The sequence below is a fragment of the Montipora foliosa genome, chromosome 3, assembly GCF_036669935.1.
Source record: "Montipora foliosa isolate CH-2021 chromosome 3, ASM3666993v2, whole genome shotgun sequence".
NCBI lineage: Eukaryota > Metazoa > Cnidaria > Anthozoa > Scleractinia > Acroporidae > Montipora > Montipora foliosa.
Genome location: NC_090871.1, coordinates 2,731,018 through 2,751,017, shown reverse-complemented (window position 1 = coordinate 2,751,017; position 20,000 = coordinate 2,731,018). Strand labels below are relative to the sequence as shown.

General features: G+C 40.6%; 1 protein-coding gene across 5 annotated transcripts in view; it reads right to left on the bottom strand.

Annotated features, from left to right (window-relative positions):
* LOC137996441 (DNA polymerase zeta catalytic subunit-like) overlaps positions 1-20,000 on the bottom strand; it is a 50,999-nt gene that overhangs the window by 5,104 nt on the left and 25,895 nt on the right. For all 5 annotated transcript variants that reach the window (XM_068841831.1, XM_068841830.1, XM_068841834.1 and 2 more), the window contains 14 exons: positions 16,214-19,789; positions 15,621-15,660; positions 12,944-14,017; positions 12,708-12,839; positions 11,969-12,167; positions 9,244-9,710; positions 8,069-8,329; positions 6,895-6,977; positions 5,803-5,964; positions 4,988-5,045; positions 4,731-4,810; positions 4,573-4,642; positions 3,972-4,079; positions 2,296-2,405 (listed from right to left, as the gene is read on the bottom strand). In XM_068841831.1, coding sequence (XP_068697932.1) covers positions 2,296-2,405; positions 3,972-4,079; positions 4,573-4,642; positions 4,731-4,810; positions 4,988-5,045; positions 5,803-5,964; positions 6,895-6,977; positions 8,069-8,329; positions 9,244-9,710; positions 11,969-12,167; positions 12,708-12,839; positions 12,944-14,017; positions 15,621-15,660; positions 16,214-19,789 — 6,420 coding nt within the window. The remainder of the gene's footprint in view (positions 1-2,295; positions 2,406-3,971; positions 4,080-4,572; positions 4,643-4,730; positions 4,811-4,987; positions 5,046-5,802; positions 5,965-6,894; positions 6,978-8,068; positions 8,330-9,243; positions 9,711-11,968; positions 12,168-12,707; positions 12,840-12,943; positions 14,018-15,620; positions 15,661-16,213; positions 19,790-20,000) is intronic.

Here is a 20,000-nt window from a genome sequence, read left to right as displayed (position 1 = left end):
AGTTCTCAATAATAGTGAGGTTAACGGCATATTTTACCCCTGGTCTGCACGGTCTGCACAGTCTGCAGTCTGTGATTTGGGGTGACCTCTTTGAAGTCAATTCTTAGGTCTCAGATGCTCTAGGCGACTCAAGAGCGTAACCTCAGTAACCTCGTTTTTCCGCCGAAAAAAAGAAAGCGCTCGCATGATGACAGAGCTCGATTCCCGGAGGATTGGCTGGGGACACCAACATGGCCGCCGTTACTTTGTTTAGGGACACCAACACGGCTGCCGTGACGTCACGTGAAAACAATCTATCCGCTGAACTTTATTGAACATCCGCAGGCCCCTTTGAATTTGATAACAGCGAAATATCACATTGCGGTGTATCACTTATATCGCATATTAGTAATTTGAAACATTCTGTCGGTGATAAGGGAATCATTTCCTTAATGGCCTGATCGAACACTTTGTCTTAAGAAGGGCTTAACGATTCTTTTTAAGTGACTTAAGATCTCGTTATAAAAGGGTAAGTCGCGGTCACATACTACCACTGTGCTTTCAAACAAATTTCCTGAGACAAAGATAACAATGGTGCAACGTGTAAATGCCAGTACACGAAAAAAAGGAGTTAAATGAGACATATTTTTGTTTCTCAAAGTCAACATCGCGGAGGTGATTTAACGCAGAGTAGTCCTCATCAGCGATACAAGTATGGGGTCTAGCTACATATCGAGACGCAGTAACCTGTCGTCAGTAAGTGTCTTTTGTCCTAAGAAAACGTGGTTTAGAAATGATTGCGCGGCAAACGAGAACCATTAAATCCGATTTAATGAAAGACATTGTTCTTCTGTGAATATAAAAACAAAGCTTATTTTATTTCAAGGAAAAAATGTAATTATCTGTTAGTCGGGAAATTGAATAAGCTCGCCGCATTCAATCCGACAAAGAAAGCAAGTATAGTGTATTAATTAAAAACCCTTTACCGCCAATCCAACGGTACTAGACAGCTTATTATTCGAAAAAAGCGTTAACTAAGCTGAATTTCCTTAAAGATTATACAAAAACCGTCTTATTTACCGGTTAAAAAAATTTCAGAATCTCAGAGCACACTCTCTCGAAGGTAAAACATGCAATGTTGCGTGCAAAATTTGAATGAATGCATCTAAATTACCCTTTTACGAATACTTTATCACTAACAATACCAACGCATTCGCAATACAGCTTAGTAATGCGATTAATTTTATCCCTTTATCAACTCGTCGCATTAAAGGTGCACTTATCGAGTACTTATCGTCTGATCAATATTTCCCACCCTTCAAACTTCCACCTAGTCACGCAAGCAAGTTAACACAAAACGTACCAAAAGAATTTAAAGGGCTTTCCCTCAAAAGAAGAAATTATAAGAGAGTCGATACTTGACACGAAAGACAACAATTCGTTTCATCTAACATTTTAAAGTGAAATCTTGTGATGCCATCAAGGTGGAGAAAATGAGCGTCATGAGAAATTGCCACATCGTCAAACTGTACAATACAAAAAAGCAACTGAAGAAAGAAAAGAACAGATTTTGCCTTAACTGAAATAAATGAACTGAAAACAACTACATCAGCAAGGTCGTTTTTCTGTTCTTGTGGCAGCTCAAAAGCTGGCGCACATCCCTAATGCGTGTACGAGGTTTTGGGACAGAAAGAATTTAAAGCGGGAAACGACAAGAAATCCACAAAATTGGAAGAGAAATAGAATCATAAAAGAACTGGGCAGAAAACTAAAAGCCAATTCAGTAACTCTTTATCCCACCGTTAACACGGCTCAGTATTCTATCAAAACGCCGCGCTTGGAATAGCTAATGAAAAGCTGTATTTTGCAAGAAGACCGAACGAGGACAGCTTTATTAGACTACATGGGAGGTCGCCGGCTAACCACACATATCGGATCAGTTGTAGACGGCTAATAAGTTTATATTTCTTCAAGATATAGTATTATAGAGGTCTTCCTTTAGACTGCGACCAAGCGTTAAATTCTTTGGTCAAAAATCCCTTCCGATCTCAAAGGGAATATCTGCCCGACAACGGTTGATTTCTTAGCCGGCTGAACACACCGATCTATCACAGATTAACTATTCATTACTGCTTCGGATTTAAGGGTGGAAATACGCATTTTCCTGGCCGGATGAGTGTGATCTCACTTTTTCCTCTTTTAAGGCTCAAAAAAGGTTATAAAAACATAAGGTGAGAACCGCCATGACACGCAAACCCCGCGCAATGCAAATACCACGCGTGCAACAAACGCGCGAAGGTGCGGGCAAGTTCGTACCTATCAGTGTCTCCGTACACGACACGCGCGCCCCAACGCGGAGTGTTGTTCACCAGATCGATGGCTCGTTCCAGTGTCTCACGCGCCTTGCGAACGATGCTGTCTCCAATCTGTCAATCAAATTAAAACAGGTAAAGAAAAGCTAGTAAAGCAACTTTAACAACTATAAAACATATTCCATTAACACGAAAGTAGTTTGAATTTGTTTGTTTTTTTAGAAAATAAGAGCAAAATGCAAAACGATTTTAGTTTTCTAGATTGCCTCACCTTCTATCCTAGTTCTGTCATGTGATTAGCGTTTTAAAACTGAATACGTCAGAGAGGTGGGCTAACAAAACCATTTTAAAGATTCTAGATAATATTTTAATGAGAGACAGTCGACGGAGGGTCTTAATTCTTTTTTTTTTCCCGCTTGGTCAGTAGCCCACGACCAAGTCGCAGTTGTTCAAAGGTCAGATAACTTTATCGGTGGCTAAATCACTTTATAATATAAACACCAATGAAATACCAATCATATTACATGGCCGCTTGGAGATACGAAATTTCGGCTCATCCTCGGTGTAAAAACCTGTGAAACTCACAAATGACGTAACACAAAGGAAAACAAAAGAGCAAAAAAACATCAAACAATAACCTAACCCTACCACGAGCTAACAAAACAGAGAAAAAGTTTCACAGGTTTTTACACCGAGGTAAACCCGAAATTTCTCTACTCATATTTCACGAGTGAGCGCAAATCAATATCCAATGGATAACTCAATGCATGGGTTTTGCCAGTATTTATCCGCTGGCTATCCGGTGGATAGCGTTATCCACCTTTTGAAAAACTGAGGCCTGAATAGTAACCTATCAACTGGACAGGGTTATACAGTCGTTGAACAACTGGAGCCAGGACTACTCAACTTACATACATATTTTTGAAAAGGTTTTCACGGAGTAAAATTATTTTGTGATTGCATGAGTTCCCCGCGAAACCAGACCATTTCAGTCAACCATAAGCCTCCCAAAAGCAATTAGAGTGAGGTGCGGGATTGCGGTTAATTCATTCAGTTTTTAAAGGGAACGAGTGATGATGGTCTTTCGTTTTTAATGAGGTGCAAATAGGACGCAAGGTGGTTTTCTGCAATTTCGCACCATAAACCTTATTCTAAAATGGCTACCATTTTAGAATTTTTTTTTTGTTTGCTTGCAAAAATTAGCCCTTGTTGCCTCGTTTAAGGTTACATCATTATTCTCTTGAATTTTAAGTGGAAGAACGAGGCAAAGAAGGCTCATTTGCAAGCAAACAAAACAATAATAAACTGATGGCCATTTTGGAATAAGTTTTACAGTGAGCAATTATTGCCCTTGGTATTTAGAATGGTCAGTGGCGCCAGCTGATCGAAAGTGATTTTAACTCAACTAAAACTAGCTTGCTGTGTGAAAATTGCGAACATGGACTTGCTGAAAAATGGGCTCCTGTAACAAGTAAGCCACATTTCTCCATCTGATGATCTCCACTCCTGGGGTCTCCCTTTGCGAACCTCTCATAACCAAGTTCAGAATCAGAATGAAGTGACACTTTTGACAAGATGCCGCATTCCTTCGTAAGAACTGAACTAAATTCGCGGCCCCCGGAAGGTCTCATTTACTTCCAGTAGAATCCAGCCTGAATCAATGAAACCGCGTTTGTTTACCTCAACACAAGGCATCCTGCCCGAGAAATGTGCTGACGTGTACCCAAACGTCACATTTGCGATCAACTTTAAACCCAGTTGCCGTGCGTCCAACATTCGACCAAGAGACTGAAAAAGAGAACGAAAACGGGATCACCAGCTTGGTTGGAATTTGTTTAATATTCTTTTGAGAGAGAACAACTTTTGGTTAGTTTGATTGATCGACGCTTTTTAACAAGTGTCCAACTTTGTTGAAATGATCCAAACGATAGGTAGCGCCCGCTGTCGTTTTGAGGGTTTGGCCCCAGCTGCTGCTGCGACGATCGCCGTCCACAACGCAGATTTTTTAAATCAAAAATAGTCACAGAACTAAAGCACGATGTTCTATTGGGAAAATATAACCATTTCTTTCTAAATCGGTCGAAGCTGAATGGTTAATCCCAGAACACGGCCAAAAAGATTATTTTTATTCGTGAAAGTAGGTTAAATTTAGGATTCAGGCGAACCCTCACCGCGCGTTTTGGTTTTTCTTGGCTTATTAAAGTAGAGATTCTGCTTTAATGGTTATTTTATTCTTAACTGGTCAAAGACATTTCTAAGAAAATCAATGAAAACCTGTCACCTTGTCAGCTTTCCACTTTTTCATGGAAGTCTTCACCATAATTCGCGTTTGAAGGATCTCGCTTAACATGCTGAAAACAAACAAACAATGAAGTTAATTTTTTTAGCATTCTTTTAAAGGGAAATGGTGTATGAAGTCGTGTAATTTACGGTATTTACCTAGGCAAGATCCCCTTTCTGACGCTAGGTTTCACAAAAGCCACGCCGTTTGGCGAGATGTGGATATCACCTTGTAGCTTCTGAAAAAAGAGGATCACAGCTAAAATTACCGCAAAATTTGGTTTACTAAAAGGAACTGAAATCACCAAATGTGGTTTTGCTTCCAAGAAATGTTCCTTGTTTGCGTGGTTTTAACACAGGGTTTAAAAAGAGGGTTTAAAAAAGAGAAAACAATTTCATTAAAATAGAGAATTTACCTTAAGAAGACTTGGTGGAACACAAAGAGATGTTGCACCAAATTTGAATTCGCCATACCTGCAAAAAAAGGAAAATAAGAAATGCCTATCGAAAAGCAAGGATTCCGGATTGTGGCGCTCACGCCTATAGAAAGAAAAAGGTTGACAACGGCATAACAGTTAAGAATAATGGTATAGTTAAAAGAATAGTGTAGTTTCTTAAACTGCCTATCGAGGCAAAAAAAGCCGAATTACAGCCAAGTTGCGCAGATATATATTACAAGTACATTCATCACATCAAATAATCTAAATAGTTGCAGTAAAAAAAATGCAAGTCTGGCTGTATCACGAATGGATCCATGCGCTATCGATTGAAATTGTCCCGTCTGTTTGTAAGGAACTACCTCGTTCTTGCAAATAGGGCAATACGTAACGGGGATCGATTGTTTCAAGGCCCTTTAGCTGAATTGCTTCATAGTATGGGACACGTAGGAAGATTATTGCTAAAGCGCACTTCTGAAGGCTCTCTAACGACCTTGCAGGACACAACGGAGGGTTAACAAAATATCAAAACCGCCGTGGCGTATTCCATGAATATCAATATCAACATTCCTTATTACTGTCAAAATTAGTAGAAAGGCACTAATAAAGTTTGCCATAAACATATCCTTACTGGATATGGCACAAAGTATACTGTCCTATGTAAACTTCTACAAGGTGTCTTGTTTGCAGAATTTATGTTCTCGTCTTCACACAAAAAGAAGAAGGTTCAAATCACATTCGTGAACTTAACACCGCAAGCATTCGTAAAGTCTGCTACGATTCAAAAGACTTACTCTGGCAAGCAGCTGACTCGCCCCAAGCAAGTGGAGAAGCAGTAGTTGTACGCAATGATCATGGTGGGATACAAAGACTGGAAATCGAGGACCAGGACTGGATCGCTGTAAAAACGGGACTCTGGTTCCATAACCAAAGGAATAACTTCAGGAGCACGCATTCTTAAGAAAGAGACCACAAGTCAATAACTTGTTTAATTTCAATAGTGTTTTGTTCTTGAACTGTTAAAATATCGGTGGTTCCATGTTCTGACTGAAGAGCGCAAACGTGGGTGTAATGTAAAGACGTTTTACGCCGGAATACAGCTGACCAAAAGTCACGATCCCACTTCCCTTTATCAAATTACAATCAAACGCAAATTCATGAAGCCAACAAGGAAAATGCCCGCGAGTACGCAATGATTGGCTTTTTTATCTTGCTTCTTACCGCTTGAAAAAGATGCGCCTGTTTGGGGACCCACTTTTTTTGTGAGCACGAGAAAATCACTTACAGCTAATATAAAAGAACGTCAATAAACGACCACATAAATCAGACTGCGATGTAAAGATAAGTCGCGGGCGACAAGCACGGGAAAACATAAGTGTCCCTTTTCACTTTAAGTGCCTATGAAGAGAACATTTTTTCGACATAATCTAAAAATATAACGTTTGAAATACACAATTCCAAAATTTGAGATGCCTACGATAAAGATTGTTGATTTTACGAGCTCGCGAAGTTGAGCTATTTTGCCTTAAAAAATAGTCAAGGGACTGGAACCGAATTTATTGCGTTGTGACGTCAATTTGTGTGTTCAGGTTTGTTTACACCTTGCTCCGAGGAGAAATTCAGAGGTTTAGAAAATGTCCAGTGATTCTGAATCGAATAGTTTCGCCAATTTATCAAGTAGTTCTAACGATGATATTATGGAGGAAGATGAGGAAGATGTTGAAGAAATTCAGGGCCAAATAACGCCATATGAAGACGAGCCCTGAAAACCATTCGTAAGACAGACTTCGTACTCAATACACTCACCATAGAAAAAGAGACACAAGTCTCCGAAATAGCGTCAGTGCCATTGCTTTAACTTGCTAAAACCAGCACGAAATACTTACGCTCCACGTTGTTCCACACTTGGAGATACTGGAATGTAGTTCATGGGCTTTGCAATCCTCAACATCATAGATTCTACACGATACTAAAAACGCACATAAAATGAAACACTAAACATACCATAGCGTATACGAGATAAATGCCACATTCTGGCCAAACAGTTTAGTGCGAGCATTTCATTGTGGAGTACAACCACAAGAACTTCTTACACATAAGGGGGAAGTGACCCTCCCTCGCACTTAGCCAGACAACTTAAACAATTGTCTAATTATAGACACCTATGGCTCCAACGGGAATCGAACCGATGCCAGTGCCATGCTCTACCAACTAAGCTATGAAGCCAGACAATTGGCAGCAGGTCAAATTTTCCTCCCTCATCAAAATCGATTCAGTTAATTACATCTGGCTGCGGTTCTATGCTCCGAGATCTCATGTGGACCGTACAGTCTGCCAGAGGACCCTAGGGTATCTATGCTTTAGGCTCCATTAACAAAATAGATTAATTGGAATGGAGTGAGTGAGTGCCATCCGCTTGCCTCCTATACTTCATGGCATGACGTCATCCATGAGCTAAAAAGATCTCGTTGAGCTCCACACTTTGTAACTTAGTCCATAATAGACCGTTTTGCAGATACGGCGGCCATTTTGATTTCTATTGTTTCAAAAAAAATTATGAGATGCTCTGGGGGCAAATACATATGGGCATTCCATAATAGCTATTTGAAACAATACAAATAGAATTAGCCGCCGTATCTAGAAAAAGGTCTATTGACTGCAAGGATGAGTGATAAGCAGGGCCTGTTTATTTATTTAGTTAGTTATTTATTTATTTATTTTTGATGGAGGTATATTAACTAAAGATCCTGGCTTAAATAACATTCGGTGAAATTTAAATTTCCAATCTTACGGGGCTGTAACAAAAAGAAAAAAAAAACAAATTAACAGGAGATCGTTCAGAATCCGAAATGTCTGGAGGCAACCAGTTGGCTATTTACAAAGGTGGTGGGAGTCGAATTTGGGATTGGGGACTCAGGACCATCGAAGATAAATTTTAGGGACACCAACATGAAAGCTGTGACGTAAAGTGAAAACCATGGATAATTTACATAGTTACGGCAACGTCACAACTTGAAATTACCTTCAGCCATCAAATGTAATTTGAAATTTTAAACGTACCTGAGATCCACGAGAAATGACGGAATAAAACAATATCCCAAACAGTCTGGCCAGCTCACTTGTACGACCAATAAAATCCACGGACTCAAGAACCCTTACGTTTCCACGGCAACGCCTGACGTAATGATCGACGGTTCTCCAGCGGTTGAGAGAGGTTTTATGATCCCACCAATCAGACAGTGTGCGGAACGAAAACAAAGGAATACGCTCGTGAAGGACATGAAACGCCACATTCTCAAAAGAGTAGCTATTTAACGTCACCTAAAAAACAAAAAAAGGCGAATTAGAAGCATTCAGATTCGTTTGGGAATCCTTTTAGAGTGGTTTTCAATTGAATGTCGAAAGTAATTAGCAAATTGCTTTGGTTTATGATTAGTTCACGAAGTGATTGGTTCTCGCGCCACTTTTTCAGCCAATCAGAAGTGAAACCAAAACCAATCGTGGCTCGCGCGTGCACATTTTCCCCCGCTTTGTGTCGCCTACGTGTAATTACTTCGAGTTTTGATTGGTTTACCGGATTGTCTCCGTCCTTTCTGATTGGCTAAAGAAATTACTTTGGTTTTGGTTTAACGACACTCAATTGAAAATCGCTCTAATTGGCCAGCGGTTCATGACCAGAATAACGCATCCTTCCAAGCAATTCATCATCATCAATATCAGCTGAGCTCATACCTTCAGGCGTGCTGCCCTAGCTGCAATCTTGATAATTTTCCTTTTACTTAGAGCTAAATAATTTATGGCACTCTCCAATGAGTCGAGTACGTCATTTGGGAAGGGTGTCTCCATGGTTCGATCTTGAGCTCTCTTCCTCTGGCCAAAGACTTTCCCCTGCAGAAGAGTTTTGGTCAAGGGACAGGAGCCATCTCTATTCCAATGGCCAAAATATTCAAGCTTGCTCAATTAATAAAGCAAGAGCCTTACACTGATTTTTGATAAGTTCAGATAGTACCACACACTTCACCTGAAACCCACCAGTATTTAGGGTTATCAAAATTAATCATCTGGCCAATACGAAGTATAAATACTTAAAACTGACCATCTCAGCAAAGAGTTCAAGGAAAGCGCTGAGAATTTTTGAAGAACAATTTCGAAAATTCACTTCGATTGCCATTGAGGAAACTAAAGAGCCTGGATAAAGAAAGGGAAAATGGCAATTTCTAGTTTTCATATCTTACCTCATGCCGCATCAGCCTCCAAACATTCAAAATTATGCGTCCAGCAATTTTAATCTCCGAAGAATGCGAAGCACCATACTGGTCCTTTTCTGCATCCATGTTGCTGCTGGATGATGAACCTTTGACCCGCGAAAGGTGGGTGCAAAGGTCAAGTTCAAAGGTCAACGCCCTCTCAAGAAGAAATCCCCACGAAAACATTTGCACTTCATAACCAATCAAGATGTCAGGGTCCCATCTACGGATGATCTCTAACAAAGCAGGAAAAAGATGTTTTTCCTCAGCGACATATTCGACATCGTAATCAGTGACTCCGGTTCGACACAATAAACTTCTACAGTGACTTGTCCTGGTCTTTTGCAACGTTCTCGACATTGAAAGATTGCTAGTGGATGTTGAAGCTACTGCATCTTCGTATGGCGGCTTTCTTGCAACGTTTTCGGTGCTACAAACACTATTTTCTTGATTCTCTAAAGAAAAAAAAATGCACTAAATTAGAAGGACAATTTTTGACATAAAAACGACAAAGTGTTGTACGCCTCTGGTGGAAAGATCCATTTTAGAAATAAAACTAAACTATTTGCATTGAAGAAAATTCTAAGCTAATCGTGTTGCCATTATTTATTTTTCTCATGTAAGCTATTATCCCAATCAATCAGTCACAATCTTTATGTATCTGTCTGGGCGTCCAAGAGCCTTACGGCGCTAACTGCATTCAGGTCTGACCAGTCACCACAACACCCGAAACGCCATGCCCTGCTCGTAAGGTGGCCGAACACAATTTTTGCGCGCGCTCAAGGATTGCAAAAAACTAAACATGGCTTCAATACAGCAATCATTTTATTTGCTCAATGCTTCTGCTATCTGTACTATTTTTCCTCAAAACTGAGCAAAGTGTTTTCATGGTTTTAGTCTTTTACGAGAAATGTATGTTAGAAAAGGTAACGATGCAAAGAACTCGGCAATTCGCAGATTTTTCTGTTATCGAAAGAACCCAGTTAAATGCAGCGCATGCGTAGTAAGTTAAAAAATTGCGATTGAATGCAGAATAGCTTTCTCAGAAATACGTCTATTTCTCGAGAACCACTCGTTACAATTTAACGCAATTTGGCACGAAAATACTTTACGAATAAGTAACTGGAGTATTGGAAAAAAAAATTGAAATTTAAAGAGGAAATTCTAGATATGCCAGTGAACCTTCAACTTGGGATAATTAAAGATCTCTCTGTCAAATTATTATTAAAATAGTGTTAACTTGTGAGCATCCTTACAAGCTTGTTGCATGCAAATTGTAAAGAAAATCTTACGACCAGATTTTCTGCAAATAAAAAAAAAACCGATGTTAAAGGCCTCTTTATATTTATTCATGTTGCTATGGCAACGACATATACGTCAGCTTAACTATCAAAAAACCGAAGTTCGTGTTATTAACTTGCTTGCTATTATTTTTGGCGACCAAAGGATCAAGGGTTTTAGAGAAAACGGAAAATGAAACATAGGTATCAAAAACTGTGTTCGGCCACCTTAAGCCTGGTTTTTACTAGAGACGCAAGCATAATTAAGCACAAGAAGCATACGCAAACTCAGCAACTTCATGTTCATTAGAGCCTCTTGTTAGAGCAATAGACACTAATTATCAACATGTAAATGCACTTGTGTGTGTTGCTTGTGCTTATGCTTGCGTCGCTAGTGAAAAACAGGCCTTATGAGCGTTTTCACTCACGTGACCAGCAGCCATATTGGATTATTGAAACAAATGAAAGTATTTGCATAAAAATAGAGTTCAATTCCCGGAGGATTAGTTTGGTACAGCATCATGGCCGCCGTGACGTCATGTGAAAACGCTCTATAGGCCAATTCGGAAAATACCATAATACTCTATGTTTGTCACCCTAAAATTTTGCATAAGAACTGTTTTTGTTTTCCCAAGAGCAACTGGAAACAATGCTTATGCAAAATTTGGGGACAAAAACAAAGGGTATTATGGTATTTTCCGAAGTAGCCTATGGACAACTTTCATAACTGGTGACCACCTTTACAGTCTTTTGTATTTATGTTAATTAGACCTACTGGCCTCGTTTTAAAACAAATATTCAATTTGAAATTTGCACGTCGTAGCGAGGCTAGAAAGGCTTATCAACATTAAAATAGAAGAATATTTTATTTGGCTGCCATTATGAAAGAGGTGTCGGATCTTTAACGACCCACATACTTTATGGACAAGGTTTGTGAGACGGGGCTTATACAGTTTATAGTCCTTATCCAAGAAGAGTGACTTGTAAGTATAACCATTTGCAGATGCCATCACAAAGGCAGCACTTTCTCCGCGGTTATTTAGAGCGGTTTTCAATTGAGTGTCAAAAGTAATTAGTGAATTGCTTTGGTTTTGCATTACTTCACTCAGTGATTGGTTCAAAGTTCTCATGCCAGTTTTTCAACCAATCACAAGTGAAACCAAAACCAATCATGGCTCGCGCGTGCACATTTTCCCGCGCTTTGTGTCGTCTACGTGTAATTACTTCGAGTTTTGATCGGTTTACAGGATTGTCTCCGTCCTTTTTGATTAGCCAAAATAATTACTTTGGTTTTGTTTTTACGACAATCAATTGAAACTCGCTCTAAATACCTTCGAGTGTTGACCTGGCCGGAGTCGAACTCACTACCTCCTGCACGATAGTCCGATGAGTTTCCGGGATGGCATTATTATTAACGAGGAAGAAATTGATACCTATTCCTGAGGAAGCGACATTAGTGGATTCTGAATCCACACAGATGACCCCTGTGATTTTGTTTTTGCCATTTGGTTGGGGAGTGTCCGTCTGAATGAAATAAAATATCGCACAAATGGGGTCAAACTCTGGATCTGGCCTCGCATCACGTCTTGTTCTTACATGGAGCTCTAAACTGAACAGCGTCAAATGCTGAACCTGAAAATGGAATGAAACTCAAAAAGTAATGCCAGATTATTGGTTGTTTTTGGAAAATTTGGGGGGAGACGCCATTATGGGTTTTTGATTGACCTGGATTGTTCGGTGGTCTTTTACGGCTGCCATTCCCTTGCCAGACTTTGAACGCGAACACAAAGCTTCAAAAATTGACCTGCTTCCATCAGGTGTTGCGTCCTTGCTAAATTAGAGCACTTGAACAGGTCTCGCGTTTGAGACCTCTTATGCCGATTGTACCCTTAAGTTGCTGAGGTGAGTGCAAGGAAAACAGGCCATTTCCGAGTCAAGTCTGCCTCCTCTTAAAGGCGAATCTAAGTTTTTGTGATGGTAATTAGTTCTACTTTAAATATGATCGAAAACTAATTTTCACAAGAAAAACTTCGCACTTAGACTCGCCTTGAAGAGGAGGCAGAAATGAACTCGGAAATGGCCTATTTCGTTGTTTTGTTCAGATCTTTTATTTCTACACCGTTTCAGAATTCGCTAAAAGGTAGATATAACTTAAAAGCGAATGTTACTTACCTCATGAAGGGCCTTTGCATCTTGCAAGTTCACCTGAGTGACCTTGAACCCATAGGTGTTGTTAGGAGAAGGACCTTCGATCTGCGAACTCCATGGCAACGAGCGCCTTGGCTGCACGCCAGGACTGACAAACTAGGAGCCAAATTAAAAAGATATCAGAGACGGCCTATTGTATGCTCTTAATTCTTTTCAAAGAAACATGCAAAACAAGGGAAACGTTTCTATAACAGCAATACCTTGAACTGGCTAAGGCGTTGGCGCAAGGGAGGACCCTGGGCAGAAGAAGCTTTAACTCCAGAATTCTTCATAAGAGCAGACTTTTCAACATTGGTGTCCAGTCTTTTCAGTGACTGTGTAGCGGCATCTGATATGGGAGTACAACGAGGAGACTGGGCACCATAAACTAATTTTGTGGCCACTGGGGTACTATGGAAAGGCACCGGAAACACAGGGCTTTGAGTTTGCAACAAGGGCGACTTTGTTGTCGAAGGGAAATGTTCACAAAACTGAGGTTTGAGTGGCGTGTCGGTCACGGGGCTAGAACCGGAAGTGACTTTTTCTTTAGGCTCCATCTGAATGTCATGGTATTCACAATACATTGGTTGAATGTTTGATATTTCTCCTTTATCCAGATTCCTACGAGCCACATCCGTTTGTTTCCCAGGGGCAAATGACAACATTTTGACTTCGTTTGGCGAAAACAAACTGTAAGGACTAGTTACTTCGACGGAAGAGCTCGACGAATTAGACAGTTTCATAGCGTTTCCCACTTTCTCGCTTTCAATGTCAGCAAACATCTCCAAAGTGGTATCCACAGGAGGAATAGAAAGTTTTTTGTTCGCTTGTTTTGAAGGTATGCTCGAATCTGAAGTCACTGAAATAGCTTTTTCTACTTCCATTGCTCTATTTTTTGAAACAGTTGTATTCACTGCTGTCTTCTCTGAATCTTGCTCGGTTATCACGCCCTTCAAACTTTCGTGTTTTGAAGATTCTTGTGCATTTGTTAATGTTTTTGGTGTCCTGTCCTTTTCTTCTTCAGTGTTTCCCTTCAAGCTGAGCTTTAAAAGTTTATTTCGACCCCAGGCCTTCACAGCCTCGGGTGCTGGTGGGTCTCGACACGGTGTTACCACAACGTCTCCATCTCCCATCAACGCGATCTTTAGCTCAATGTTTTTATGGATGTTAGATGCGTCACCCATGGCGTGATAAATGTCCTGAATGCCACATTCCTGTGCAGATGACATCACCATTCGCCAGTGTTTTAAACCTTGCAAAGAGTTCACCGATTCAAAATCTGGAAGGTTTGAAACCTGCCTCAAGAAGAAATAACTTAAGTTATGTATGAGTACAAAACGGAAAGTGATTCATACATTTAACTGGCAGTCACCTATGAGAGAAAGCAACCAATAACAATAACTGCCAAATATGCCCATTTTATGTGATAAGGCTTGACTATATGTAAAAGTACAATTCTTTGGCATATTTGTTGCGTTCGTCATTAAGAGAACGCAATTTCTAATCTCGAGTATACTGTGCATTGGGTGAGCTCTGGCAAATTTCCGTTTTCTTGTTCGTCTGCTTTTTCAGCGCCATCTTGAATTACGCCGTACGTGAATTGATACGTCATATGCGCAAATGACGATCGCACACCTCCTGATTGTTTGTTCCAATAAGATTGTTTCTTTCCCTACCCTTCCCCTTTGATTCCAAAGCGACTGTCAAACACTCTTCGATAATCCGAGATTACTACTAGTATATTTGTATATATATTACGTCTGACCCCACCTGTAATTCAGTTCCTACTGCAAACGGTAGAATAACAAAGTCGCTTATTTATTTATTTGTTTATTTACTTATTTATTTACAGTGCCGTATAACAACGTCCAGTTGTCCCAGCCGGGAGTGAGAGCAGTGGCCCCAGTCGTACAAAGACCAAAGAACTTAATCCAGTAGATAAGTCACCATCCAGAGCATAAAATATACTCCAAGTTAAATGTTGACGAAGTTTTCGTACAGGCCTTGCTTGGATGTTCTTAGGGGGTATTTACGTGACACCGGGACGAACTCAGACCGGTATGAAATTCTTACAGCCGTTTACATGAAACCGGGGCATGAAATGCTTGGTGCCTGTTTTCAGGACGAAATGATATGTTTGGTGTAATAAATATATGGCTGACCCAAAAGCATACAGGCTTGAAACTTCTCGATCCGGTCTGAGATTTGTTGTCATTTACATGAGAATGGTACGAACTTAGACCGGTACGAGAATTTCTCGTCTCGGTCCAGCAACCGAGACGAAATCAGTCCGGTCTGAGTTCATTTCCTGGCCGGTCTCATGTAAACGAATAAGAAGAAATGTAAGGAGGCCAATATGAACTCATGCCGATCTGAGTTCATCCCGGTCTCATGAAAATACCCCCTTAGAGTATGCACATAGAAGGTTGCGTGGGCAAATACTAAAATCTTTGCACCGACTGAAACTGACGGATAGCGACTAATTGAATGTCCAACCTTTGAACAACTGGGGGGTGGGGGGGGGTCTGGACTTTGGTTCAACATCTGGGTTGTTTCATCACCCAGGATTTCAAATTAACTGAAGGAAAAAAGACATCTGCAAAAGTTGGAATTTCTGGTCTGCTAATAAAACAACTCCACACAGTGTTCGCAAAGAGCGTGGTCTCAATTGTGGTGACATAACTCTACGGTCCGCTGTAAAACAAAGCGGCGTGAATTGACTGAGGGAATTGAACAGGGAAGGCAAATAGCGGTTAATGACATGTTGAAGTCAAGGAAGTCAATCGTTCTACAGGCAAACCAACCAATTGCACTATGCAAAACCAATAACGTTGCCTGATGTGATAAATTTCATAAAAAAAGCAGATATTTCCAAATCGAACCTGTAGTTAAACTAACCTCCTCTGATTCAATTCTTAAGATTCTTCCACCCACTTCCCTGAAAAAGAAAAACAAATTGGCACAAATTATAAGAAAAAACATGTCGGTGGAATAAAAAGAGTAAACTCGACAAGGGTGGCCACTGCGCTTGTAAATGACGGAGGAGCCAAATGAATGAATCCCGTTTCAAATGCAACACAAAGTCATTTTTCATCACTGGCAATGCCAGTGGAAAATGTAAAACGTAATATTCGTAAAACACTGATTCTAACTCCCGGCCAGTTTTGTCAGGCTTTGGTGATGTATGGTTGAGGACTTTTTTCTCTACATAAGTGAGACGCCTGTTTGGAAGAAAAAATGTTATATTCATTCGTTATCAAAGACGTATTTAGCTTATTTAATATAAAGAAATTGGTAAAAATGAAACTAGAAGAAGTAACTGAAGATCGCTGGAGCAAAATTATCAAAGGAAACAATAGTACACCTTCATAATAATATATGATTCTGAGATGTCGCTTTGAAATCTTGGAATTGGGCTAGACTCGACATCAAGTCCAGCCATGCAACAAAATTAACATGGGCATCGAAATACTTTTTTAAGAACCACGAACCTGGGAGATGCTGGGATATCATCCGGGTCACTGCAAAATGGTGCTTGGTATTTACATCGAGGCAGTCCATACTCTTGTAGTGTTGATATCAGTTCATCTGAGCTTGGTGCCTGCTTCAGCGGTTTGATAGCCACATCCCCTCCAATCGCAGGGTTACTATAGGCAGTGAAATTACGACCATTTTCTTTGCCATGTGTGATGGAAGTTTGTTCTTTGATTGTGTTAGCTGGTTTTGGAGCAGGATCATTATTTATACCAGTGTCGACAACTTCTGAGCTGAGATTATATTGTTGAATATCGTTACATTCATCAAGGGAACTTATTACGTGACAAACGTTTGATTGATTGTTTACTGGCAGTTGTGAGCTTTTTGAGCTTTTGTCCTCTTCACATGGTTGGATATGGTTACCCTCACTTAGAGAACTCTTTGTTTTCCTAAAGACTGATTTGTTTGCTGGCTCCTGAGCATCAGCGAAAGAGTCATCCTCTGCAGTCAATTTGAGAACAAAGTCCGTGTTTTCAGAATCGCAAGAATTCACTTCTCCAGTTTTACTACATTCAGTTGAATCCACCCCTCTTGTGACATTTGATTGAGTTGTAACGGATCCGAGATCCGTTATGTCGGCAGCGGAAGATTCCATTGCACCGTTGCTATCATGGATAGATACACTTCCACACGACTTGCTTTTCGAAACGGGGAACTCTAAATTGGAGACAACATGCGTGTTTTCGTCGTTTGTACTTCGTTCTAAGGCAACGACTTCTTTGTTTGCCACCAGCTGCGTGATCCTTTTACTTTCGAGGTTTTTGGATGAGCCAAAAGATACTTTGTCACCTGTAGTTTCATGTTGCCAGTTGGGTTTATCTTCACTTTCAATATCCCTGCTTTCAAACTGAATCAGCGTTTCCCCAATTTGAGGACGCAGGATACCCAAACTTGAAAATCCTTGAGTCGCGCTGGTATTTTTTGAACTAAGACAATCATTAACAGCTTCACGAGGTTGAATCTTAGAAGATGTCCTTGAAGATGATATCAGTGAGTCTACCAAATCTTGTGCATAAATTTGACCGACAAGACTGCTTTCCAGATTGGAAATTTCATCTAAGTTGCTCGGCTGCTGGTCTCTCAGATCTTGTTCATCACATGTTGTTGCCAGTGGCGGTGTCGACGGGTCCGGTGGAGAGCTGCATTCTTCCTTGCAGGGGAGGGGTGACGGGAATGACATGTTAAACAACGCGTTGGCTAACAATTCAGTCTCTTTTTCCTCGGGAAACCTCTGATCAAGCACGCAATGCAACTCACTGGACAGGTTGTCACTTTTGCCACGAATGTTAACCTCCGGCAGAGATAATTCGGAACTTTTTCGCTGGGAATTTGGTTCTGTCCCGTTCGTCGGAGAGTCCTCGCTGGAATCATGTTCACGAGGACTTGAAGGTACACACGTGATATCGTGTAAACGCCCTTTGTTTGAATCAAGTTCTCTGATGCCCACCTTGGTGCGTCTATCAACGCTGCACACGTTAACTTCAACTTGTGGACTATTACAAGGTTTTGGATCGAAATCATTATCAAATCGCAAAGATTTTTCCTTTTCACTGGGATCTTCAAGGGCATCATCAATATTTCCCTTTCTCAAAAAAGTATGTGAGTTATTTCCCTCAAGCTTTAATGATAGCTTTCTCTTCTTGTTCGCTCCGCGCGAAACTCCTGCTGAAGTCAACTGCGAACCTTTTTCGATCTTCACCGACAGTTTTCTTTTGAGTCCTCTTCTTTGAAGCGATAAACTGCGCCTTGCTTCATTCTTACTAGATTTGTCTTTACTTTCATGATCTGATTTAGAGAGAGCTGTCGCCTCATCGCCACTAGTATGTACATCATAAATTTTAGTGGTTTCTGTACGGTTCCAGTTCTGGGACGAGGCACATTCGTTATCTGGACTTCCCATCCTGACACACGGTCTCTGTGACGTTACAACAGTAGTTTCGGCTTGATGCAATTGATTCCCACTTGCATCCTCTGATAGCTGACTGTCATAAGTCGACTCGGTTTTCCTTGGTGATTTAATTATCAAAACGGGCAACGTACCATACTTTTTCACTCTTTCTTCCATTCGTTTTGGAGAAGTACTTTTGGACAAAGATGACTTCTTCAGCTCTCTCGGTCGAAGGGATAACCGTTTCTGTTTTTGCGTTTGGGTCCTCGCACAACTACTCGACATTTTCTCAACGAGATGAGTAAAGTTCTGGCGCAACGCTTCGCGTTTTTTTCTCAAACGACTTCGAGCTTCACTTAGCTTCAAATCCATCAATGAATTTTGCGCGACATCCTCCAACAAAACTTTCAAATTTGGCATAGCGCCTCTGACCACACTTAATGAAGCTGCTATATCAGTTTTTTGTTCTTGAGATGGCTCTTCGTCTTCCTTATCGACCGCTGACCATTTCCTCTTACGAAGTGTAAATCTACGAGTATGTGTCCCCTTATCTTTTGAACAATGGGGCGAAATTTCTGATGTTAATTCCACAACATCTCTTATTAATAATGGACAAGATTCTTCCCGAAAGCGACTGAGCGATTGCTTGCTTGTGTGAAGTCTCGTCTTTGTATTTTTGGCGTTTTTGTCAGGACTGCTATATAGTTTAGTTCTGGCAGGAATACAACTCTGAAATGAACTCTTCTTTTCCACAGAAAAATTTATTTTTCCTTTAGCACTGTTCTCACCATCGCTTCCGAGAAGCTCGCGACTCGCGATACCGTCCATTTTCTCCGAAGTTAAATCGTCTTCAGTTGTGTTATCTATTCTAGCAACCGCGTCGTTTATTTCAAAACAAATTTTCTTTTCATTCACGAGGTCCTCGTGCTCCGTCGACAAAATCTCTCTGCCGTCCGAAGGTAAATTACGTTCGATCTTATTACTGTTCTCTTGTACAGAGGAATTCTCAGTTCTACGTGTATTGTTGTCCTTAAGTACTACGTTCTCTCTTCTCTGTTTAACTTCAAATCGTTCATTACCTACATGAGCCTCTTCTAAGATGCTACCTTCGGAATCACTTGATTCACTGAGAAACAAAGTAAACGAAGGCAGTTCATTATCTTGGTGTTTAGCATCTTCACTTGTCACGCTAGGCGCAGCCTTTTCGTCGCTCTTAGCTTTTGTGTTGCTTTCCACATGCAACTCAGACGACTTCGTACTCCTTAGTGCAGACATTCTTTTTGAATACGTGCGAAGAGCTCTTGGTTTCCCAGGCCAAATCATCTCACCCCAGGTTTCCGCGTCATCCCTTGACAGAGCATAGCCACAATTCGAAGTTGTTGCATTCCTAACACTTTCTTTGTCTCTTATTTTTGTCGAGTTTACAGGTATTCTTGTGGAGGTACCGTGTATTTTCTTTGTTTTATCAAGTTCACTCGATTCTTGTTTTGCTTGCCCTTTTCCCGTTTTTCTTCCAGGATTTTTAACAACTTCTTGTCCGTCGGCATGCTCGTCAGCCGCTCCGTCCAGCTGGGGGATATTTTCGCCTAAAAATGATTCATTCCATGTGTCTGACATTCCCTCCAAGTTGTACCCTGAGACCCTGACAAATACAAAGAATAATCTGTTTTAGTATACACTAAAACAGTGGATAGCGCGAAGGTGCGCTCTGATTAGCTACTCAAACTCCGAATATCCTTTGCAATTCACCTCCGAGCAACGCGCGCGCGATTTGCGCCAGAAAGTATTATAATCATTGCAGGAATAAATGAGCTAAAATCATCTTTTTGTGCAAATGGATGTTGACGTAATAC